The sequence below is a fragment of the Gambusia affinis genome, linkage group LG05 (genome assembly GCF_019740435.1).
Source record: "Gambusia affinis linkage group LG05, SWU_Gaff_1.0, whole genome shotgun sequence".
Lineage (NCBI taxonomy): Eukaryota > Metazoa > Chordata > Actinopteri > Cyprinodontiformes > Poeciliidae > Gambusia > Gambusia affinis.
The window spans coordinates 1,279,278-1,306,142 of NC_057872.1; the positions used below are offsets into that span (position 1 = coordinate 1,279,278).

Consider the following 26,865-nt stretch of genomic DNA (forward strand, 5'->3'; position numbering starts at 1 on the left):
TTTTCCTTCCTGTAGAGGTTTTGCAGGATTGATGCTGTTATGAAAGCAATGTTGATAATGAGTGGCAGTTTTATTTACTTTGCAGCAGTTAACAGAAGGTTATATATTGATTTGTAGTGATTTGGGAGTTTTCACTTAGATTCTATTAAGCCTAGTGACAATACTTTCCTTTATGGGAAATTTAACGCTAATGGTCGATATTTGACTGTTTATGACTTAATAAGTGAAGTTTATTTATAAAGCCCGTTTTGAAGACATAAAATTGCAAGTTGCTGTACTACAAAACATTACAATAAACACAATAAAAGCATAACAAAATCCTGTGAAAGTAAAACCGTTCTTAGTTGGCTTTCAAAAAACCTCCATATAGTCAACAAAATAAAGCTGCAGTCTTAGAGCCACTGACTGGAAGAATCTGTCCTCTTTAGTTTTCAGCCACGTATATGACACAACCAAGAGATTCATGTGTCTGGAAACGAAGGTCATGAGCTGCAGAGTATTTACTTGGAAGTTGGGAGCCAGTTTTGGCCTCATCATTAGAGCTGTCATTTGCACTGATGATGTAACATTGTGGTGTTGTCATATTTTAAGAATCAAGATGCTTGGTGAGGAGTTGCCAAGTTGCTAAGGAGTGTGTAAGAAAAGTCTGGTCAAGAGCTTCCGAACCTTCATAGTTTGTGTAACATTTTTACATTATATATGATATGACATTTGATTGTAGAAATACCCCATAATTATCTGAAAGACTACAACTTCAAATGTGCAAAAAACACCTTCAAATCAGCTTGTAACCAAACATAAACTATCCTGGTGGTGCTCTTGACTGCAATTATACAACCATTATCACTTGAGGAAATGAGAATCCTGCACATTTGGAGGCAATCTTTGTGAGAGACACAAAATAAGGCACATTAGTACTCTGAGTGAGTGATCGTTTAGGATGGAGAATAGCTTAGACAGAGGAATTGGTGCATAGAGGGTGACAGAGTTAAAGGGGTTGGGTGTGGAAGAGGTAATAGGAGGGAGGCTAAGAGTGACAGGAAGAGGAGAGTTGTTAGAATGAGTGGAGAGCTGTGCAGTAGGTAGAGCCACTAGATGAGATAAAGGAGAAATCATTCAGTCAATCAGCCCAGGCCCTGGTGCAATCATCAGATCTCATCTGTTTTCAAGAGCAATTCTGCCCTTTATTGAGCTGTTGTGTCTAAAACAGGGGAGACTGTGGTGGGGAACATTAACCCATGCATTGCCACCTCCTTGTTCACTGGAGCTAGAAATGAGAAATGATAATGAAGAAAAGTCAATCTTGTTACCTTGGTTGGCTCCTGTGTGATCAGTCGGAATTTTTGTTTTGGCTGTTGATGCTTAATGATGCTGAGGTTATTCCTATTGCATGAAGGTCATGTTAAGTAGATTGCCATTTTGGTGTTATATCAAGCATATAATACAATACTGAAAAAACTTGTTTCAGACTTGGCTGTGTTTTTCTGGCTAATGTTGTAGTCTCTTTGGAACATTTATTTAACGCATCAAGTGAAGTGTAGGTAAAGCTTTTTATAACTTACTAAACATTCGACAAATGTCTTTCTGTTTCCCAGATGTCAGCCGAAAGGTCAGTGGTGAAATGACCAAGCCTGCCTACGGTTGCCAGGTGATCATTCAGTCAGAGAAGGAGAAACAAATGATGAAAATCTACCGGCGAGAAGAAAAGAAAGAGAAAAAAAGAACCAAAGGAAGTGATGATGGTGACTTCTCAGAGGCTGTCATGACCTTTGACCCAAAAGAGATGAGAGCTCAGCGGTACATCACTTCCAAACTTTCTCTCTCCCTTTTGTGTTGTCTTTGTCTTAAATCCATCTATCTCTGCTTTCGCTCCAAGGAGTCAGGAAAACATAAGACAAGATTATGTATTTTTCATGGCACAACTTCAGCTTTACAAAAATCCAACTAAGAAAATAAAATGGTAAAAAAAAAACAGTACAGTGACTGCAGCTTGTCACATGTCCTTTCCTGTGGAAGATTATCTTTAAAGTTTAATTTCAGTGGATGACAAAAAGGAGCAATGATCTCTTTACTTAGCCTAGTTAAATTCAGTGCAATGTGAAGGAAGATTAGTGGAGGGGTAAGCCTCAGATGCCTCTCAAGTGTGTCTTTATATTAATCATCCATTGTACAAAAGCATTTATTTTTGAATAATGGATGAGGTGGAAGGGTTATATTCAGAAACATAAAGCCACTTTAGCATTTTTTGTATCTGTTGAATTAAATATTTTAAGGAGGTAATTTATAATACTTATGAGCCATCAGTATTTTGCAATAAACTTCATTGCGAACTTTCAAACCCCCAATGCTCATTTTTACTCCGATTGGGTGTAAACATTTCCATTAGGATGGGGAGTGATTAAAGTGTAATAGGTATTCATTGCTTTAAAGTCTTTGGTTCTGTGGTACATGCTATTTCTGCACTAGTACTGTAAAACAAAATCCTACTCCAGACACATTTTGTATACGTTTCATACAAATGGACCAGAAATAATGCATTGATAGTGAATCTGGCACTGGAAGCAGGGATAACTTAGGAGGAAAATACTTGAGTAGTTTCCAGAGCTAAGCCTTTTCTTTCTACCCTCAGACTTTAGAAAAAGAAGGTAATATCATTCCCTAAGCAAGAACCAAAATATCACAATTTTGCCAGAAGAGAAGATGCACATTGGTCCTCAACACATATGACCATCACAAGAAAGCCACACAGATGATAATGGTATGTTTGAACAGTACCATCCGAATTCAACAGGCACTTACAAGAAGGTGGTCACGGAATTTAAAAAAACTTGAGTTTGCAACCATAGATGATTTTAGCTATTTTATCCCTATTCTTTTGTATTCCAATGATACACAAGTAAGATCTTCCACTGAGACCCATCTGCACCATCAACTCAGTTCCCTTCAACATTGGCCATTTTAAGCCAACCATACACGAACTATCCTGGTTCATGCAGCTTGTAATGTATTTCAGTGTGGATCCAGTTAATCACATACATACACGGAGTTTCTCTTCTCCTTCAAAAACTTGGCATATAATTTTCAAAGTCATAACACTTAATGGCTGGTGTTTTGGTACCAGTTATTAAGATACTGTCTCCACAGCCCTGACAAATCTAACTAGCCGCAGGTGGTGACAATAGGAGACCAAACATCCTCCAGGCACAACGCACTGTGTACTTGGTCCGGGTTTTTTTACACTGTTCACTCACGACTGTGTAGCCATCTACTCCTCTAACAGGGTTCTAAAGTTTACTGATGATTCCACCATAGTGGGTGTCATAACAAACGACAGTGAGACCCTGTACAGGGAGGAGACCTAAAACCTGTCCCAGTGGTGTTCAGTGAACAACCTAGTGCTCAACACCAGCAAGACCAAGGCGGTAACAGTGGAAGTGCATTGGTGGATGAGCTGTCCAGGAAGACAGTGCACCCACCTATTAGAATACAAAAAGAGGTAGTGGAGTGCTTAGATAACATCAACTTCCTGGGCATCCACATCACCTCGGACCTAACCTGGTCGTTGAACACCTCTTTTCTGACGAGGAAGGGCCAACAAAGAGTCTTCTTCCTCAGGAAAGTGAAAAGGCTGGACTCCCTGCTCAGTTGCTCAAGAATTCTACAAGACTGTGATTGAGAGCATCCTCTGCTTCAGTATGACTGCCTCAGTATGGCAACTGCACAATCGAGGACAAAAACGACTTGGCCCAGGTGGTGAAAACTCCCCAGTGGATTGTGGGGAGTCGGGTACCGAAGCTGGATCTAATACATACTGGCAGACTGCAAAGGAAGGCCTGTTGTATTGCTGCTGATATGACCCATTCAGGACACAAACTGTTTGTAGTGCTATTGTCAGAGAGACGGTACAGATACATAAAATGTACACCAATGCCGCTAAAGAACAGCTTTTTCCGAAAAGCTGTGAAATCTGTCTGTCCACCTTCCATTCTCTCTGCCACCTGCAGACACACCCACACCCTTATGCTGTTCCCTATGGAACTGAATAAAACTTTATTTACTTATCGAGGGTAGTACTCCAATTTCATTATGTACTAGAAACAACAAATAAAAAATGTCTTATGCCAAGTATCATCAGTTTTAAGTTTTTAGTAGATCTTTTTTTTTGTCCTGTTCCAATGCTTAGTGTAAAATTATAACTTTTTAACCCATCTTTCTCTTACAGAGAGCATGTCCTGCTGAATGCACGTTATGAACCTGTCCTAACCAGGGAAAGAGTTTATGAAAGAATCCGTTATCCAAATGTATATGACAGCTATGCTGAAGCAACAAAAGCACCTGCATTTGTTGGAGGAGCCAGGGTGAGTTTTCTGGATTTCAAAAAAATTTGAACCATTGATTTGTTTCCATGAACCCTTAAAGTTAGAATTTTTTGAAAATAGTTTCTGTGAAGTTATTAATTAGTTTCTGTATCTCAAGTAATTCATATAACTATTAACTTTTTGAAAAGTGAATATATCCTAAAAAATGTGAACACTAATAAGCTAATCAGACATTTAAAACATTTTTTAGGTGACTATAGCAGTTTAAAAAAAAAAAAAACAAAATAAAAATGTTCGCAATGTCTCCAATTCTCCAAGAGGTTGTCATGTTTATTTGTTTGTTTTTTTCTTTTAGCATTGTTACTTGAACTTCTACAGCGCTAGGGCATTCCTAGGCCTATCACAATAACAAATTTTGCTGAGCTATTAATTGTCTCAAAAATTATTGCGATAAACGATAATATTGTTTGAAGACCTTTTTACTCTGATTTAATGGAAATGACATAATAATTCATGCGATTTCCTGCCAAAGATAGATACACTTTATTTTCAAAAGAACACTTAACACTGGAACTGATAAAATAAACAAAACAACCAAAAACAAAAATAAAATGGATTCTCAGTCTCCATTCAGAAAAATGTACTTCAATAAAAACACCAAATTGGAAATAAATACTGCATTCAACCAAAAGAGTGCACATTATGAAGTCTGTAAACCATATTGCCCTTCAGTAATCATCAGATTTAAATAGAGAAGATGGAACATCGACTACCTGATGCAATAGTTCACACCTACATTTTCCCCTTACGACAATCTTAGAACTTTGGTCATTCTAAGATTGTCTCTTGCAATCATCCTGTAGTGTGTGGTGTGTTACGGTAGATCGTCGTGCATTAACGCAGCCTGTTGAATGTGTGACAGGTAGCCAATCAGAAAGCACGGATTCTCCTCCTGCTTTCTGAGGGGAAATTACAGAGGGGAATCCCAAACAGCTGACAAGGCAACCCGAAGTCCAGCGGACATTGGAGACGATATGTGGAAACAACATTAATGTTTATAAAACATTTCGTTCAAAGAATATAGGAATATAGAAATGACGATGGGAGGAGTTGGAGCGAAATTGCTACGCAATTGGGTTCTTTCAATCACAGCTGAAAGAGCCCGGTAACTTTTCAGCTGTTCTTTGTTAACGTGACATAAATAGGTTGTAATGATTTTCATTCAGTCAGGACTGACACTAGAGCCACATGCATTGCAGGTACATGGTAGTAAAGAACTGATTAATGCCTGGTTTTAAAATGATTTAACTGGTCTTGTAGCCATTATTTTTTTCCCATTGTTGGACACCTCACGGCACGATGGAACCCGATCGAACCGTTATACCTAGGATTTCTGTCAGTTAATGTGTCATCTCTCAGGTTTTGAAAATGGGCCGACAATCAGCCGACAGCTCTAAGATGGTGTAGTGTGAACTGGACATTACACTGAGGAAATGAGGAAGGGAGGGTCAGTGGAGAGCAGCGGAGTTGGGCCATTTGTCATTCAGTGTCTTCAACTGAAAGAGAAAAATGCCAGAAGAGACAATAAAGCCGATAATTAAAATTACGTCGATAGTTTTGATTTATTGTTCGATTGATTGATTTATCATTTATCGCGACAGGCCTAGGCATTCCACAAAGGGCCCACTCTGTTTTTGTTTAAAAAATATTAGATCAGTAAGACTAGATACTTACATTTACCAGCCACTTTATGAGGTTGGGTAGGACCACCTTTTTCTTCAGAACTGCCTTAATCCTTTATGGCATAGATCCAGCAAGGTACTGAAAATCTTCCTCATAGAGTCTGGTCCATATTGACATGATGGCCATCAGGCAGTTTCTGCAGATGTCGGCTGCACATTCATGAAGTGAATCTCCTGTTCCACCACATCCGAAGGTTCTCTATTGGATTGAGATCTGGTGACTGTGGAGGCCATTCGAGTTCAGTGAACTTATTCATGCTTTATGACATGGCGTGTTATCCTGTGTGAAGTAGCCATCAGGAGATGAGTACACTGTACTCATTTTTATGACCATGTCTTTATGTCATGGTCATAAAGTCATGGTCAGCAGCAATACTCATGTATAGGGCAGAAACAATTCGAGTACCTCAATTTTTAAAATTCTTAAAGGAAAAAATATTTGCCTCGAAGCATTTGAATATTATTTTATTATTTAGTTGGCTGGGTTATTATTTGCATTGCGCAGCACTCACACATCCGCCTATGAGTCATTGACAGAAGCTAAGTGTTAGCAGCATAACTCCAATTTACTGGGAGGATTTTATTTAACAGTCAGACAAGGCTCCTGCATGTTCACGTGCTTGCTAAAGCCTAGTTCATATGGACCAATTTTAAATGTTTTACCTCGCTTTTCCCCTTACGACAGTCTTCAAGCGTTCTGCCTTCTAAGATGGTCGCTTGCGATAATCGTATTTGGAAACAGTATGAATGTTTATTCAGCATTTTGTACAAGGAATATCAACTGAAATGATACTGAGGAACTGAAGCGAAACTGGTATTGCAGTTGATAAACCGGGTAACTTTTCAGCTATCATTAACCTGAGATAATATAGTTCTAACTATCAAGTTGTTCAGTCAGTCAGGACTCTGACACTAGCTCGCTTAAAATGAGTCCACAAGCTATCATTATTGCTTCTACATCCGTGTTTGTTTACTCTAAATTCATGTATGGTATGCTGGGGTTTTAAAGAATTTTTGTCTTGAATCGAGATGTTCACTCATGAGCATCACAAAAGTGTGTGGTGTGTGGCTGGGCACACGGCAGGAGCACCAAACCACACACAAACCGATCAAATCTGTTGTACTTTTATGGCTCATGTGTGGTCACAGAGGTTTGGAAAATCAACTGAAAATTCTAAAATTCTGCTGTGCTGTAACTCAACTTACTAATTTGTCATGATGACCATGTATTAAAGTTATAATTTTCTACACAAATGGTAATTTTTAGCAAGAACCTGCAGAATAAAAAGCTTTGTAGCAACGGTTAACCTAATGTTTGAGTGAAGGAAAACTGATCTATTTTCTTTAAAGAAATTCATGTAGCTAGCTGCCTTGACATTAAATTAGAACAAATAAAACACTGATTAAAAATACTTTATTTTTATCATGAATCACATCATGTTTTGGTCAGGCTCTCTATGTAAGAAGATCCTGGATTATCAGTGAAAATGTTGTTGAATATTGTTCCAAACTTTCTTTTAAATTATTACTTTGAGTTTCTAGGACATTTATTGGGTCTTTACCATTTTGTTCTGTCTGTGACATTTAGCTGCTGTTGCCCGAGGGTATCCACAGAGAAAACAACAAGATATATGAAGAGGTGGAGATCCCATACAATGAACCCATGCCTGTTGGCTTTGAGGAGAGACCAGTCTATATCTCTGAACTGGATGAAGTAAGTTCATCTGTAAGGTAATTTTGTTAAACTGTCTCCTACTTTTCTAGCATCACAGTGTAATGTTCATGTCATTTCATTACTCTATAGCAGGGGTCACCAACCTTTTTGAGACTGGGAGCTACTTCACGGATACAGAGTAACACGAAGGGCTACTTGTTTGATACAGACATAAATTTTCTTGGCTCAGCCTTTATAACAATAATACATATATGTATATATGATTACATGCTGCCTGATCATTTTAATGTTAGGGACTACTGACGACAGTTACCAGTAATGATTACCATGGCAGATATGATTAATTACTATTATGTGTTCAGAAGTTCTTAGTTCAGAGTTTTAAGTTTGATTCCCTTTTGGAGCTTTTCTGTGTGATTCCAAGTTGCCCACAAGTGACTGAGAGTCTGGATTGTTGCAGCTGCAGCTGTACAGCTGGACACACTGTGAGATTTTCCTTAAAATAAAAAAAAAGTTATTGTATATTTTATTATCCAACCCTCTTTACTATTAAAATTGTAGAGACAAGAAAAGGTATTTTGTCCCAAAACATCTTGTATGTAGCACACATCAGTGTGAGTCTGTGGGGGTCAAAGGGCATGTCAAAGCCTGAATCTTATTGGTCAGTTTGCTTTTTCTGTGAGCTAAAAATGAATGAGTGGAGTTTGAACCTCCCATAGTTCTAAGAACCCGCCTGAGCTTTTTACAATGAGCAGTTCTGGCGGGTCGCCGGTTTATTACTTTTTTTGTGGTTTCGCAAACTTAAAAGCTGACAGGTCACCTTATAGAATAGAATAGAAGTACTTTATTCATTCCAACAGGGAAATTACTTCGCAGTTGCAGAATAGAGACAAGACACAGTAACAACTAGTTGTAGATAAAATAAAATATAAAATATAAAATGCTATAAATTGTAAAATTGTAAAGTGCTGTAAAATATAAAATGCAACTTAAGAGCAGTCCTTGCAGAGATTCAAAAAATGCAGATATGTGTATGTAAATATATGTACAGCAAGTGTGCCACAGTGCCGTTGTGGAAAATTGGGCTGATTAGTGCCGAACAATGATTTAGCTTTTATTGTACAGTGAGATGGCATGTGGCAGGAAGGATTTCCTGTATCTGTCCCTACGACAGCGGAGCTGGAGCAGTCTATGTGAGAAGGTGCTCCGCTGTCTGTCCACTATGTGGTGGAGAGGGTGCTGTTTATTGTCCATGATAGACAGAACCTTCTTCAGTGTCCTCCTCTCCAGGACCTTTTGGCTATTACCAGCAGATGTCGAAAAAAAAGTCTGACAGATCAGAAGGTACAAAACTATCTGCACCTGACCTACAAGAGCACAACCAACGAGCATCATGTGTGCGTCGCACAAACCTAAACCAATAAAGTAGCGCACCGTTTTTTTGTTTTTTTTGTGTTTTACACAAACAATGCTAAATAATAAAGACATGGAAGCGAAGCCTACCGGCGAGATCCACAGAAAGAGGAAGATGTAGATTCCCAGGTTCAGGTGGCGCCAGACGTCCAAAGGAGGAGAAGGTGAAGAAACAATGTTTGATTAATTGGGGAACGTTTCGACTAGATTAAATAGTTTAACCCACAGTCTTGTCGCGACGCTCAGGAAGAGCGGCAGATGTCAGCTAACGGGTGACCCATCAGCTCTCCAGTTCAGGAAACATCAAAGAAGCTCAAAAACCGACGACCCGCAAGAACCACACACGGTAAAAAGCTCCACCAGGATCCAAACCGCTCTTAGAACTACAGGAGGTTCAAACTCTGCTCATTCATTTTTAGCTTACAGAAAAAGCACCAAGTAAATAAACAATAAACCAAAATAAAACAAAATAAAATAATAAACCAAATAAACAAAAGCAAACTGACCAATAAGATTTAAGGTTTGGGGTGCCCTTTCACCCCCACAGACTCAGACGTGCACTACATACAAGATGTTTTGACTCATAAGATCTTTTTTTCTCCACAATTTTGTTAATTGTAAAGAGGGTTCGATAATAAAAATTTCAGAAATTATTCTTTTCTTGTTTTACTTCAAGAAAATCTTAAGGTAGGCAGAGTGGGAGCAGCCTGCAAGCGCTGCTGCCCTCCGATAAAATCCTGCAGGCATCTGCACAGTTCTGAACTTTAACCATAGAAAAGAGTTTTATGCATCAAGCAATTTATTTTAAACATTTTTTATAATTTACTTTTTAAAAAAGTCTAAATATAAACAAATGTTATTAATTAAACATAAAAAGATTAAATTAAATAATGTCTTTGGCAGTGTTCCCTAATGACAATGGCTATTTTTAGAACTTGCTCCATGGGCGACTGACAAGGTCCCTTCGGGCAACCGGGTGGGTGACCCCTGCTCTATAGCTAATAATTGAAATAATTAGTTTCAAGCCACCAAACACCTACAAGAAAAGGCCCTCTGTGCCTCTTTAGGAAAGTCATTATTTCTTTTGTTATAAGCTGGTATAATTGTTAACTAGATGCACTACAGTATTAAAACTTGAACCCTGACAATCTCAGATTCTGTGATAGTGCTATGAAATCAACAAACACAAATAAAGCAAGAAAAATGATGTGCTGATAGCTGGTGGGGCAAGAAAGATTCACTGGGATGATGATCTAACTGGCATATTGCTTTCTCTTTGAAGAGGGAGAATAGACCTTCAAAGAAACAATTTGAAAAGAAATCTGACCAAGGTTTCTAAGAATTGAAGTGACCATTATATTTAATTTTACAGCATTGGTTTTCAATCAGATGTTTTTTTTCAACAAGAACAGCTTTGCTGCTGCTTCAACGTATATGTTTTGTTCTGTAAGCCATATTGTATTCACTTGGTGCAGCTAATCACAAGAGAAAGTTTGAGATTGTCACAGGATCATATACTTGAGTTGCAACACAGTAGTTTTAATGAGTTGTAGTATTATCTTTTCAAAGGGTAAAAGTATTAGATAAAATCTACCTTTTTGAGCTTTACATCATGTTATAAAGGTACTCCCTCATCAAAAACATACATTGATTCTTTTCCATTCTTCTAACCCTTCTAACAGTAACAGTAAGGTTGATACAGCAACAGCAGATCTTTAATGTGTTGTGGTGCTAAACTGTTCTGAGATTTATAAACAAACAACAGTATTTTAAAGTCTATTCTCTCCAAGGAAGAACAGCAGAAGAGGTTTGATGTACTGTATCTTCCTGGTTATACTCAAAATGCAGGCAGCAGCATTTTGGATCAGATGCAGCTGGATTCATTTTTATTTATGCAGACCTGTGAAGACATTGTTGCAGTAATCAATGCGACTACAGATAAACACATGAATGAGTTTATGGTTGCTCTGATAATGTTGTTGTTTGGATTTTTTATAGAATAGAATAGAATTCAACTTTATTGTCATTGCACTGTCACAAGTACAAGCAACGAAATGTAGTTTGCATCTATCCAGAAGTGCTATACAGGATATAAATATTTATTTACAGGTGTACAAGACTAAATATAAATATAAATATGTGAGCTATATGCACAGATTATACTGAATATACAAAAATGTTAGGAAATGAATTATATATGTATTAGTAGGTTTATAATACAAGATAAATAATGACAGATAAGTTTTACAGATTGCATATGTGTGTGAGGAAAACAGTCCATGGTGTGTGTGTGTGTGTGAAAATAGTTCATGTGTTATTGTTGTATGAGAGGATAGGGGAGTACAGTCCTTATAGTTTATGTTTTATGTCAGGAGGCGTTCAAAAGCGTGACAGCTGTGGGAAAGAAGCTGTTCCGGTATCTTGTGGTTCTGGTCTGTAGGCTTCTGTAACGCCTCCCAGAGGGCAGGAGGGAAAAGTGTGTGTGTGCTGGGTGAGTGAAGTCCTGTGTGATTTTCCCGGTCCTTATCAAACACCTCTTCCTGTAGATGTCCTTGATGGCAGGGGGCTGTGCCCCGGCAATACTGGGCAGTTTTCACCACCCTCTGCAGCATCTTCCGGTCAGAGACAGAGCAATTCCTGTACCAAGCTGTAATACAGTTGGTGAGGATGCTCTCAATGGTGCAGTGGTAGAAGTTTGTGAGGATTTCTGAGGACAGTTGGTTCTTCCTCAGGGTCCTCATGAAGAAGAGTCGCTGATGCGCCTTCTTGATGAGTTTGGAGCAGCTGGTTGTCCAAGTCAGGTCCTCGGAGATGTGGACTCCAAGGAACTTAAAGGTGTCCACACACTCCACCACTGTCCCCTTAATGTGGATGGGTGGATGTAGGTCAGCGTTCCTCCTGAAGTCCACAAGAAGCTCCTTGGTCTTCTCGGGGTTCAGCTGCAGATTGTTTTTGTCGCACCACTCAGCCAGATGGTCTACCTCCTCCCTGTAAGCGGTCTCATCATTATCTCTGATGAGGCTGATCACCGTGGTGTTGTCTGCAAACTTGATGATGGCATTAGAGCCATGGACAGGTCTGCAGTTGTAGGTGAAGAGGGAGTAGAGGAAGGGACTCATCACACAGCCTTGAGGCACTCCGGTGTTTATGATGATGGTGGATGAGAAGTGGTTGTCCAGCTGGACAACCACTTGTATGAGAGGGTTGAGGTCGACTGGTCAGGAAGTCGAGCAACCAGTTGCACATGAGTGAACTGATGCCGAGGTCTGTTAGTTTGGTAATGAGTTGTGATGGGATGACTGTGTTGAATGCTGAACTTAAATCTAAGAACAGCAGTCTGGCGTAAGTGTTCTTGTTGTCCAGGTAGGAAAGGACAGAGTGCAGTGCTATGGAGAATGCATCCTCTGTGCTCCTGTTCTGCCTGTATGCAAATTGGTGGGGGTCTAATGTGGGAGGGAGACAGGATCTGCGCGAGGACCAGCTGCTCCAAGCACTTGGTAATGATGGGGGTAAGGACTACCGGGCGGTAGTCATTGAGTCTGGTTGGATTGGGATCTTGGGGATTGGAATGATGGTAGACTTGAAGCAGGTCAGTACCACAGCGCGGGCCAGGGACAGGTTGAAGATGGCCGTTAGCACTCCTGCCAGCTCCCCAGAGCACTTCTGAGGACACGTTCAGGAATGCCATTAGGACCCGCAGCCTTGTGGGATTTAATCCTGCTCAAAGCCACTCCTACGTCAGTGGGGAGGAAAGTCAGTGGCTGTTGGCCTGGGGTGGTAGCTGCTTTGGTTGCAGTTGTGGTATTCCCTCTCTCAAAATGAGCATAGAAGTTGTTAAGTTCGTTGAGGAAGGAGACATCAGAAGAAGCGGGGGTGGTATTAGGGTTCTTGTATTCTGTGAGAATTTTAAGGCCTTGCCACATATGTTGGTGGAATCTGGGAAGAACTGTCTTCAAGTTGGAGTGGTTGAAATCACCCGCAACAATAAAAGCAGCCTCGGGGTATTTGGTTTGGTGTTTGCTAATAGCTGCATAGAGTTCTTTCATGGCTAGCTTGGCATTAGCATCCGGGGGGGTGTACACGGCAGTGAGGATGATTAAAGTGAAATCCCTTGGGAGGTAATAAGGTCTGCTTTTGACCATTAAAAACTCCACATTCTGTGAGCAGTGACTCTGGGTAGTAGCAGAGTCTATGCACCAAGCTTTGTCAATATAAATGCACAAACCTCCGCCTCTGGTCTTACCGGAGTCATCTGCTGTCTTGTCCGCTCGGTGTGTGTGTCGTCCAATTAGCTGGATAGCATTGTCCGGGCAGCTATTGTTTAGCCATGTTTTGGTGAAAAACATGACATTTGAGTCCATAACCCGTCTGTCACTCGTGATGGATAGTCGTAAGTCATCCATTTTATTAGCCAGAGAACGGACATTGGCGAGGAAAATGTTGTGTAAAGGGAGTGCTGTTAGCTTTAGCCTAGCTTGCACCCCTCTGCGCTTACCCCGCCTTTGTTTACATTCTCGTCGCCGCCTGCGTACACTTCCACCCGGCCGGGAGAAGTGAGCAGCCTCCGGTATTCTGGAGATCTCTGGGATGAGTCGGAGATCAGCGAGCATAGTGTCAAAATTGTAGCTCCAAAGGTCCAGAAGCTCTTGTCTGCTGTAGCGCAGCGACGCGGTGCAATTTTGAAAAAAAAAGTCCAGTAAGGAATAGATAAAAAACCACTAAATAGCAGATTCTGGAGAGACGCTGAGCCTCGCGTTGTTCACGCTGCGCCATCTTGGTCTTGGTTATACATATGTTTATAGAACAAGCAAAACTTATATAATAATCCCCAGTTGTCCTTTGTCAAGTAACAAAACGTTGTTTTGACTATCATACCGCAACTAATTTTCTAATGCAAAAGTTTCCTTTAAAGATGAAATCAGTGCCATTCACTCCACCTGACACCAATTTTTGTGTTGCAGCTGAATATTGTTAGCTGCTGTTATCCTTTTTCTCAGTTAATGGAGAGACCAGGGATTGCAGTGTCCAGTGAGTGACGTTCTTTCTTAATAGAAGGGTTGTAGCTATCAGCCAGCTGTCAGGTAACACAATGACCTGCCAGTCTGACTGACACCTTGACAGACAAATCCACATGCGTAGTGGTACATACATCCCCCCAGCATACTGGAGAATTACCTGACATCTCTGCAGATATTTTATAGGAGGGGAGAATGCTAAAAAAGCTGCAGCTCAGCTTGCTCTGGTCCTTTGGGTGGTGGACTCCAGCACAGTCTACACACAACATTGTCTTTTAATGGCTCAGCTCCCACTGTGTCTGCAGAAGTGGGTTTTGTAATCCATCAGTACTACATCACTAGTGAAGATGCAGTTGTACTAAAGGTCAGTCCCTCATCTCTATGTTTGGTCTTATCTTTTATTTATGAAGATGCTGAAGTACGCCTGTGAACCTATAAAAGCATTTTGTTGCACTTCACCCCCTGTCGCTCATCATAATGAGGATACTGCTTTTTGGTATGTGTATGTGGAAGAGAATGTTTTGTGTGTCTGATGCCATACCAAATTAATAAATGAATGGTTTAATCACATCTGCACCATTGCTCTTCCTTCCACAGGTAATGAGAGTGGCTCAGGTGTTTTTTGCACTGAGAATGGCGTAGTCCCTTCAGTGCCTGTCAATTTCAATCTCCATCATGGTTGTCTAAGGATTTGCTCATTGATTCCTTCATTAGCCATGGAATATTGCACTATTATACAAACGCCTAAGTAATAATGATAAAAGTGCATAGCATTCTGACTGCTTTTGAAAGCTTTGTCTTGTCAAAGCCCTTCCACACGTGTGCAACATGGTTTATTGGGTGTATTTTGTTTTAGAGTTGCATGGTCCGTCTGACGATGTTAGTTGTTAGACCCCATTTTCCAGAGCTGACTGATCTGCCTTCATCTTCCAGCATTCAGGTGCTGGAATACATCTTGCTGATATCAATTGTAACCACATATATGGCCATGGCGGTGGGACGGGACAAAGCACAACCCATGTATGGAGGCCTTATAATTTATATGCTGCAACATACTATATACATATATGCTTACTAAAGAAAATATTACCTGTAATATATGGTAATGTATTTTAATATATTATTGCCCTAAAACATTTTGGATTATACTATGTGTTGTAAGTACACCATTATATAAGGACATGTATTATACAATATATTACATATTCATATATTAGATGAATATTACATGTAATATAATTTTTAATTGCTATTTTCACCCTGAAAATAGCAACATTTAAATTATATTATGAAATATAATATAATTATATATATTATTAAAAAAATAATAATATAAATAATTTATTTATATATTAATAAATACTATCAAGTATTTATTTTTCATTTAGGTTAACCAATTTTGATTATTTTTTCTTCAAAATTGCTAAATTTTTGCAATTTCCCATTCAAATGCTTGGAAGCTAAGCTGGTGTACCTATAATTGCACAGCCTCTCTCTAACCGCGCTGGCTGCCATTCTATGAGAGCACATACTTCCTGTGTGTACATCGCCAATAAAGTAGATAATAAAACAATATATAGATTGATTTTCCATAATTTAGCTTATGTATATAATGTACAGTGTTTTTTGTCACCAACTGTGTGTATAGAGTGTTTCGTGCGCTGTGGAACGATCAGAAATGGCAGAGAATATATGTGTATATGTGTCACATTGTCTGCGTTTTTTTAATTTGTATGTCCCACCCAGCTAATGCTGCAGCAGCCAGCAAAGTCCTCCACACTATCACCAGTAGACTCTAAATGCAGCATCCACAGCCCTTTTTTCTGATCTTTGGGGATTTTAATCATGCCCCCTTTACACCACTCTCCCCATTAGAATGGGTTCTGTTAAGCACCTCATAAATTAATTGAATTTTGTTTCTTTGGGTCATAATTCAATATCAAATTGATATTGATTCAATATCATACTTCTATATTGATTTAGTAATCAGTAGTATATAAATAATTTATTTGAATACATATTAATGGATATATTCTAGTTTCACCTATGATGTATTTAAACGCTGCAGCTCCAATAATGCGCTTTAAATCAAATTAGTTTTTTTCCTCATGGGGTCAAGTTTTGACCCCATGAGGGGTCATTTTTTAAAAAATGTAATGAATTGTAATAATTCCGCATCATTTTGGAAGACTTATTTCAAATTCATGATTAATCAAACAATCCATTTTAGAACTCCTAGCTCTCTGAACAGTTATGGTAAAAATTATTGAATGATTGAAGATTTGCTTCGGTTACATGCTCTGTGCCTTCATTTTTTAAAAATTGGGTTAGGCTATCAAGTCAGTTTCTTCTCAGTCAGTTGTGTTTGGATCGTCCTGGGAAACTGATGTAGATTGATACACAAACTCTTCTGCTTAGCAGCGGAAATTATTTAGTCAAGTAGCAACTTCGTTCATTAATTTAAGCCTGCCCAACTATGGGACACAGTGCTTCTGAAATTAGAATGATTTTGAAAGGCAGTTTAGAAAGTCCGATGTTTCCCCCTCCTTGGTGTTTAGACAAAGTGCTGATTGTCATTTATTGAAAGCTGTAATGGAAAACAGAATTACACAACCCTTAGCGTGCCTTTAATAGGACTTCAAAACATTAAAAGTGGTGAATTTATTAGGGTGCTTTTTAACTAATGAATCATAATCCATGCATCCTGCTCTTGCCACTGTGGTAAAAGCCTTCCTAATTTATTCAATAGATCTGTTACTGAGTGTGTTGTGAGTGAGAGCAAATGCCATTCTGTAGTGGAGCTGATGTATTCTGCATTTGCATCAACTACAAGCTTTACTTACTTTTTGATGACTCAAAAATAGTCAGCAACACTGAAAAACAGATGCACATAGACTGAGCATCTTATTGAATAGAATCCACTCAGGCTTCTAACTTGTTCTGAGAAATGCTACATGCTCACAGAAATGGTCTGAAGGGGTTGAGGGATTAAGAAATGCAGAAAGCTTTGCTTTTTAGCAGCTACAGGAGAGTCATAATGTGCGTGGGTTAAATGAAAGGCATAAGTAATGAATGACTCTTACCTCCCACTCACACTCAAACATTTTAGTATTATGGCTCTTTTTGACAGATTTTTATGGATAGTCTATTTTAAACTGAAAATTCATTCATCTGAATTTATTCTCTAAACTGATCTTTGTTCCTGCCTGCCTCTCTTTTTCTCCACCAGCAGGCTTGTGTGATTTGTTGAGATCTCTGATCATACCATCAATCTATCTATAATGGTAAAGAGGTCTTGAACCACAACAGTGTGTATAAGTAAATCTTTAAAAACTTAACAAAGTAACCATTTTCTATTATCAGTTTTATAGACATATATCAACAGTTTTCATACTATATTATTGCCTTTTCTACATTTATTTACTACATTAAAATGATTCCCTAAAATAATTCCCCTCATACTCTTTCAACAACACATATTTTTCCTGGTATTCGAAGAGCACAGAAATAGGACAAGGTGCAAAGACAAAAATGTGCTTGGAAAATTTTCGTTTTTCAATACAAATCAGAGGTAAAGCTAGGCTTGACATAGCTTTATCAGTTCATCTTGGCATTATCTGTTTCACAAAGACCAAACCAGGCTCTGGAGGTGCAGCTATGTCGAGCCAGGCTTACTTAAGTCAGGTGAATTGCAGATTTCTTCAGCAGCACATGAGCTTGATCATTTAAAAACAGCAGGGATCAGTAAAAAACTAAATTGAATTTTTTTTTTTATTCATAAAGAACAGTGAGATAAGTCTTATATTTATATTAAAACATTTTCTATCGATGGAGTTTACTACATATGAAAACCTTGCTCTCAGAAAGTTATTATTGTATTATTTTTTTTCCTCCATTAGTGTGAAACCTGTGATTGTGTCAGAAAGATTTAGCAGCTTTAGTGATGGTTTGGAGCCTGTGCCTAAATTAGAACCACTTCTTTCTATTTTGATTGCCTCAGCACTGACTCTATCCACAAATAATTAATGCTGCAATAGCACCATTTTTTTCACTTGGATACAGCAAGGTTTGCCTCCATAAATGAATATGGGTAAGCTTATAAAGAACAGCTGAAACACAATAAGCTTTATGTTTAAATATCCACAACCAATGTGATGCTGCATCTACACCTATTTCTTTGTATTTTATAGTCTAAGTAAAAACATTTCAGCACTTTTCACTATCTTAATTAACCAAACATTACTGAAGCATTCTTCTAAATTTTAAGGACATTATCTGACTAGAATAATGTTACAATCAAATCAAAAAGTGATGCTGCTAATTGTAACCCAGTGGAATAATGCATTCCTGTATATGCTTTAAGTGGAAAAAAACAAGCTCTAGCTGAAGTTAAAAATGAATGATATTGTTTTTAAAAGTATACTGCAGATATTACAATCTTTGCAGTCATGTATGTAAATTATTTGAGCGTAATCAACATGTGCAATATCTTGAATTGAAAACGTATCTAGATTATCTATTCAGCTTGGTGTATTGTGTATATTTATGTGGTACATATAAATAACGACATAAGTGCTTTCTTATTTTCATTTATTTTAAAATTGTTTGAACTTATTAATAATGTAGACCAGGGGTCTCAAACTCCAGTCCTCGAGGGCCACAGTCCTGCAACTTTTAGATGTGCCTCTGCTGCACCACACCTGAATAGAATAATTAAGGCTCTGGAGAACTGGTCTACACAAGGTGGAGGTAATTAAGCCATTTCATTCCAGCGTTTTGTACCTGTGGCACATCTAAAAACTGCAGGACTGTGGCCCTCGAGGACTGGAGTTTGAGACCCCTGATGTAGACAGTAAGGGTTTTCAAGCTGATCACCAGATTACTAATCTTTTAAAAAGCTTAACTGCCGATTCAGATTTTGGCTGATACCACTTTTTTTGTCTGAAATTTTGCTCAATATAGCAAGAAGGTTGTTGGGTTGGCAACAGTGAGGTCACTATTGTTAAATATAAATGTGCAGACATAACTTGGAGGGTCGGTCTGTCAGTCAAATCTTTCTCACCGGGGCACAAAAGAGGACAATGGTTGATTCTTAGACCTTTGCCAAGCTAGATAAAATTGGTGGATAAGATCGGCTTCCTATGTGAAAATTGCTGATCACCGATCTCCCAAAATTAAGAAAATCAGCACTGATATGTTGGCTGCCCGATAAATTGGGGCACCCCTGGTAGATAGTCTAGTTAGACTTTTACTATTTGCTATAGGTATATTTTCTTTCATATTTGTAGTGAGTTTTGCTGTTTTTACTTTTTATTCCTTTTCATGCTCTTATAATTGCTGCAACTGTAACACAAGAATTTTCCATGGGGATTAATAAAGGTCTGTTAATCTGGTTCTAATGTCAAAACTAGAAACAGTTGGATTAAATTATTTTAATTTAAATGAAAAAAAGCATCAATCATTTCTGCTGCAGATTACTGGCTGTATGCTGTCTACCCACCCCATGCACACACTCAAAAAAAACAGCAGACATGGATTAGACAATTTGTTTGAATGCAAAAATATTAGGGCTCTTGTAAACAAATATTTTAGTAATAATAATCTATTGATTATTCTTATGATTAATCAAGTAATTGGATAAAAAAAGAAGAAATAAAACATTGGTAAACCCAACAAAACTATTGGATATCTACTATCGGATGTTACTATCGGATATCAATATCAATCAAATTTTTCATATTTGAGCATCCCTAACAATTACTTTTCTGTAGTTTTTCAAATTAACTTGTAACAATAGTAGGTCATTTTCTCAGTTAATCTGAAGAAAAGTTATGTAAAAATCTGAAATTATATTTAACTTAATAATGAAAAGGCAGTCTCGCCCAAAACATTCGCCAGAGATAGGCATCAGCACCCCTCCCGACCCCACTTGGGACAAGGGTGTGCAGAAAATGGATGAATAAAGAGGCAGGCTCATAAATATGCTTAGAAAATAATATCTACACTCCAGCTGTTAGTTTATGTATTCATATTTAGTCAATTTAATAGATGAACTCTCACCTTGCCTAGCCATTTATTGTTTTTGTGACCATGTTAGCAACTGCATTCGACTCCTTCGTTCATCACACATAGAAACATCTACCAGCTATGTACCACCACAATGCGCTCTGCCACCATTTTGTTAAGACCGCAATGAAATACATTGTTCAGTTTGTTCATAAAGCTACACATCTAAAGCACAGTCGCCCGCAGTGTACAGTCTGTTCCCTCACCTGTATAAATTGCGCTCTTCCCCATCTTTCACTTTTCATGACCACCAGGCTCCTCCGAAACACTGCTGTACTTCAGGCATTGCACCAGTGCTTTTTAAGGATGCTTATTTGTTTTCCAAAAACGCTATAAACCCTGACCAAACTTTAAAATTTGATGTTATGCTGCTAACTCTTAGCTTTCATTAAAAACTCATAGGCGGAAGTGTGAGTGCTGCGCAATACAAACAATGACCCGCCCGGAACTCTGTGCACTAAATAATAAAACATAATTTGCTTTGAGGCCATTACATTTTTCTCGAGGAATTTTAATAATCAAGCTACTCGAATCATTCAAGGAATTGTTTCAGCCCTAAAGAAATATCACGCAGACCCCAAATTAAGACTTTCATTTCCACTTTCTGAGACATCCCTCAAGTTTGTCGTATAGCCACCAGCACTGCAGATTTCCTCTTTTCTTCCTCAAATTACAAATTCCAACTGGCTTTTCAGACTGGATTAACTTGTATAGAACATTGACCAGTTTGAGACTAAAACACCATACATTACTTCAAATTTGTCACTCGTGCTGTCCGTTAGTTTTTCAACATTTTAGTAATTGCAATAGTTAACTGAACTAGACAGCATTTTTTATAACTATTATCAAATTGGAATGTATGTGATTGACTTAAATCTGCTTAAATGATAAATGTACAGTTATATTAACTGTATATTGTTTTTAAATAGTTCATTTGGTTTTCAAAGTGCCTTGAGACATTTGTTGTGAATCAGATCTATATAAACAAACTGAATTAAATTATTACAATGTTCTGGTGGTGATAGTAACAATTGTATGATTGTAGCAGTTCTATATTGATTTTAAACTAGTAAGTTGAAAGAAATCTTTGTAGTTGTCATGATTATGTGAAGTAACTATATACATTCAGCTGTGCTCTCAGTAACAATAATAGTTGTGGAATCATGGTGGATAACTAAGATGGCGACACACGGTTGGTTGGGCTCCGTGTTTGCCTCCCACGATTTTAACTTTAAAGCCTGTTCACCTAGTATAATCCTAACTAAGAAGTCATTTGACGGACCGATGCAAGAACAATGCAAAGACAATTTATCTGACTGATTGACGCAGCAACAATTTGAAGGTACAACACGACAATGGATATCTGGTAATCTTCTCACTGCACATAGTAGGCTTGTCTCAAACAAACAAGGAACGCGACCTCACTTTCTCAAAATCTTTCTGGCTCGACTGTTTCTTTTGTTCGCTGTGGGATTTCTACTACATCGCCTTTTTCAAACTGAACAAAAACAGGACTTTCAAGGTGAAATCACCGTTCATTTGAACTACTTCGGACATGGTCATTTTGCAGTATATTATGGCATCTACAAAGTAACTTCGAGGCGAACTATTACGCTTAAGAAGTCAAGCCGTTCGAAGGAGATATTGACATTGGTACATATGACCTTCCTGCTCTTGTTAGCGGGTGATGTACAGCTTAATCCAGGACCAAATACACCCGCTGATGCCGGGATCGAAGGGCTACTCCCCGGCGGAACGGGGCTGGTTGCTGGGGATCGGAGCTCTGGTGGAGCTCTGGTGCTGTCCAACATATCCAAGAATATGTTGGACAGCAGTTTAATCAGACTGTGTGGCGATCGCAGCGTGACTAGTGGGAGAGCTGCAGCTTGCTACCTTGCTGTGGCGTCTGATGTATCAACTCAAAAGACCGACAGCGCCAGTGCACTGTCAACAAACGTCTGTACTGAACATTTCCATCATGGGAATCCTGGGATCCCCCCCCCCCGACACACTGGATACAAGTTCTGGGATTATCAACAACGAATTGTTACGAAGACGTGAAAAGGACCTGAAGGCCAATTTCAACAAGATCAAGAGACATAGACCGGATCGACGTAAGCTAAAGACATCATATACAGAGGCAATAAACAAACAAAAACGTTATCTATTTTTCCAAACTGTTAATCATGCTAGAGTGGTCTGGGATCCTGTACTTAAACCTAAACGTATCTTTGGAGGACATTTAAACAGTCTTAAAAAGTCTCATACCCAAATGTGAGGAAATAAGAACATTGCTAATTGGATCTAACCTGGATCTTTTATGTCTGAGTGAGACCTGGCTAACTGATAAAATTCCCACTAATATGATTGATGTACCTGGATATAGATGTTTCAGGAAGGATAGAGTTGAAGGTCGAGGAGGGGGATTATTAATTTATATAAAAGATTTATTTAACATCAATGAGATACTATTAGAAGAGCATATATTAATAGAATGTGTATGTATAAATGTTTGTCTTTCATCTCATATGAATTTCAATATTATGGTAGTGTACAATCCACCATCATGTTGTAACTTAACTTTTTATAATAACTTGAAAGACTTATCAGGTTTTAAATACAATAGTGAAGTAATTATTTTGGGAGATTTTAATATAAATTGGATGGACAATAAATTGAATAAATCACTTAGAGAACTAACAGCAAAATTTGACTTTCATCAGTTAATCAATGGTCCCTCTCGTATCACCAAAAACAGTCAAACCTTAATAGATTTAATTTTTTCAAATTAACCTGGTCGAATCACAAAAACCTACAATTTGGTGTGCGGCTTATCTGACCACAATATCACTCTCATTGGAAGAAAATTACCCCGAAATCGCTTTGTTAGTCAATATAACACACAGAAACAGATTGTGATACAAATTCCAAGAAAGGGTGTACCCAAATTTGAGGCCGAATTAGCAAGGGTTAATTGGGATGACGTTTTAAACCAGAATCAGATTAATGATTGCTGTAATACTTATATTTTCAATGTCTGTGATATTATGAATAAGTTTTTAAAAACTCAAATAAAGGGATGAAGAAAAACACAGCTACCTTGGGTATCGGATGACATTCGGCAGTTAATGAAAAAGAGAGACTATGCCCTAAAATTGTTTTTTAAATATAAAAGACACACAGATTGGCTGTTTTTTAAAACTTTGAGGAACAGGGTAGTTAAAGAAATGTACAAATCTAAAGCTAAATACTATATCAAGGTTTTGTCAGAAGCAGGAGGGAATGGTAAGATGATCTGGAAACAGTTAAACAGTTTATTGTACCCTAACGTACGCACTAATTACAAATATGAACTTGCGGTAGCAGAAACAATTATAACGGATCCTGCTCAGTTAGCAACAATGTTTAATAATTTTTTCCTTTCATCAGTTAAAGACTTGGCATCAAAGTTTCAAATAGCTCCAATGGATATACATGGTATAAAATCATCCAAAAAGTGTTCTGATTTGTTTGAGATAAAGGAAATTCATTACTCTGACGTTCAAAAAGCCATCAATAGTTTAAACCGGCGGTTTTCAAAGTGTGGTAGCGCCTCCTGAAGCGCCAGAGCACTTTAGAAAGCGGTGCGAAAAAAGTAAACCGGAAAAGCTATCTGCTTGCTGTCTACTGATGTGAGAGAACGTCTTTTACGCCGATCAACTCTGTGGATTTAGGAGAAAGTTGGTACTGTAGTGGGGATCAGTGGAAATGTTTCCCACCTTAGAGGATGTTTTGGCCAGTGATGTCAGTAACGTTACTGACGTTGGACCACTTTCTTCAGTAACCAGTAATCTAACGCGTTGCTATTTCAAATCCAGTAGTCAGACTACAGTTACTTATCAAAATAATTTTGTGTTACTGTGTTACTATCTTCTTTTTTGTAATCATGTATAAGTTCCTCTACTTCGTCTTGTCGGTGACCGTGGAAAAACTGGAACTATTTTCAGTTTCTGTCGCCAAATCCGATTATTATAAGCGGCTTTGAAGGCTTCATCTTTTAAAAAATTAAACAGTTTAATGGATTGGGCTCGTTTTGAGCGTGAAGTTACTCATTTGGGCTTGGAAATAAGCAGAGACTCAATAAATCCCAGAATTTGTTCCGTCATTAAGGTAGTTTTATTCAGTCTCTCCCTGTTCATCATTTCCGGATGATCCGTCCGCTGTGTCTTTGTTAATGTCAAGTTAATTTATTACCTCTGAATGGCGTTGAGCTTCGTTGCGCTCAGAAAACTGCAAACATCGAGACTAATATGAACAGCGCAATAATGAAAACAGCCACGAATAAACGTGTCCGTAGTTGGCAATAGTTATAATGGCAAGTTAGCACCGTTATAATTATTAATATTACGGTAATACGCAGCCATCTGAGCTGTGGAGCTGCAGGAGGAGCTCTGTTCGACATCAAACTCAGAATGCAGAATCTGGAGGCTGGGGGAGCTTTAAATCCTTCTTTGAGTTTTCCAGACAACAGTGGACCACACAAATTACTCATGTTTTTTATTTTTGTACAATCTCCTCTTCAGTTCAACCTTATCAGTGGAGACACATTGTTGATGTTACCATTATAAAATAACTTACAATTAAGTATTGGCAAAGCTCAATGTGATTTTCACAGGAGGCAGAGCGTTGTTGTAAGCAGCTGCTGAAAGTAACTAAAAAGTTACTTTTAGTGTAACTTAGTTACTTTCCAAGTCAAGTAATCAGTAATATAACTAAGTTACTTTTTCAAGGAGTAATCAGTAGTCCGATTAAAGTTACTTTTTCAAAGTAACTATGCCATCACTGGTTTTGGCCAGAGCGGGGGCTGAAGGCGGAGTTTTTACAACTCCACCCCCCCTCCGCATGAGGCGCAGCAGGCATTGGGCTCCTTGGAGGGGGGCTCACCCTTTCATACTTTGAAAACCCCTGGTTTAAACAATTCCTATGCTAAGGATATGTATAATTTAGATGCTATGTTTTTTTAAAAATACAGTAATATTTTAGTAGAACCTTTAACTCACATAGTTAATATTTCCATCAGAACAGGGCAATTTCCCGATGCATGGAAAAAAGCTTTGGTGAAACCGATCTTTAAATCAGGAAGTCCCCGTGAAATCTGTAACTACAGGCCAATAAGTCTTGTTCCGGACATGTCTAAAGTGCTGGAGAAAATTATTCTAGAACAATTACTATTGTTTTTAGAAAGTAACAATCTTCTGCATCCTCTTCAGTTTGGCTTCAGACGTAATCATTCTACACTGTAAAATGTAATAAGTTCACTTTACTTAAAAAAAGTTAGGAAACCGATTGCCTCAAAATCTTCAAGTAAAGTAGCTAATTCATTTTAAGGTGTTATTGCTAAAAATAACTATGTTTAGACCACTCAGATAAAGGCAGTAAACTTGAGTGTTAACTCAAAAAGTCATTAGATTATGACTACTTCAAATTGTGACTTATGTCAATTAAGCAGTACTCATAAAAATAAGTTATGCTTACACGTTTAAGCGTTCACATTACTTGCAAAATATCAGGAAACCAATTGCCTTGATATGTTCAAGTAAGATGAACCAAAAATGTTAAGTTATTGGAACGAAGAGCCAACAGACAACAGTTTGAATGGAAAAAAATGTTTAATAATTAAACAAGTTTACCTTAAATACAAGGTTCTCAAGTGTGGTTACATACACACTAACCTGGAAACAAAGTTTTCCATAGACTTTTTTAAGGAAAAAAAATGACATGACTTTTTTTCTAGGGTAGCCTTCAATCTAATATTGAATCCTTCAAATGGCCCTCAGTCTTTAAAACTTTGAGAATCCCTGCTTAAATGTCTTTGTTGACTGGTGTGAAACAAAAACTCAATTCTCAATACTAGAGCCCAACATTTATCATAACATTGATAAAGTAAATAATGAAGTAGTGAAGTGAAGTAATGTTTCTCCTCATTAACATAAAACCATTTAGTAGTCTGCAAATGCAATGATGGTCTCTCCAACAAAAAAAGAATCAAACAAGAAATAAAAATCACTTTTCCAATAAGGGTAAAGGTATCAACGTTGATCCATAATGTCACATCACATTCACTCATTGCATCAGAAGATTTTTGAGTGATTGTATTTTTGGTTTTAGGGATTTATGTCCAAGTGACAGAAGCACCCTTTGGATGAAGTCAAAGGTGTACTTCAGTTGTTGAGGGTACTCCAAATTCAGAGAATAAATAAGTCCAAAGAGCAAGCACATGGCATGTGGAAGATTCCCAAGATCATTCATGACAAGACTTCCTTCCAAAATGATGGCAGTACTTGAAGACTGGAGGTGCAGTGAGTCAGTGGAGGCCTGCCTGTCCTCAGGAATGATGGTCAGGATCCCAATGGGGGTGTGAGACACGTCTGGGTCTTCGCAGTCCTAACAACAATAGAAGCAACACCACAATTACATATCAACGTAACACTTCTTTAGGGTGACCAGACATCCTCTTTTTCCCGGACATGTCCTACTTTTCAGACCTAAAAAAATGTCCGGGGGGAATTTAAAAATCGTCCGGGATTTTGGTCAACTGCCTCAAAACACATTACATAGCTTACAGTGCATTGTGATTACATTGCCACTCCGTTCCA

At 38.2% G+C, this 26,865-nt stretch overlaps 1 protein-coding gene across 1 annotated transcript in view; it reads left to right on the forward strand.

The window, feature by feature from the left end:
• ascc3 (activating signal cointegrator 1 complex subunit 3) overlaps window positions 1–26,865 on the forward strand; it is a 206,336-nt gene that overhangs the window by 27,470 nt on the left and 152,001 nt on the right. The window contains exons 5-7 of the mRNA XM_044116965.1: window positions 1,596–1,797; window positions 4,223–4,358; window positions 7,650–7,775. Coding sequence (XP_043972900.1) covers window positions 1,596–1,797; window positions 4,223–4,358; window positions 7,650–7,775 — 464 coding nt within the window. The remainder of the gene's footprint in view (window positions 1–1,595; window positions 1,798–4,222; window positions 4,359–7,649; window positions 7,776–26,865) is intronic.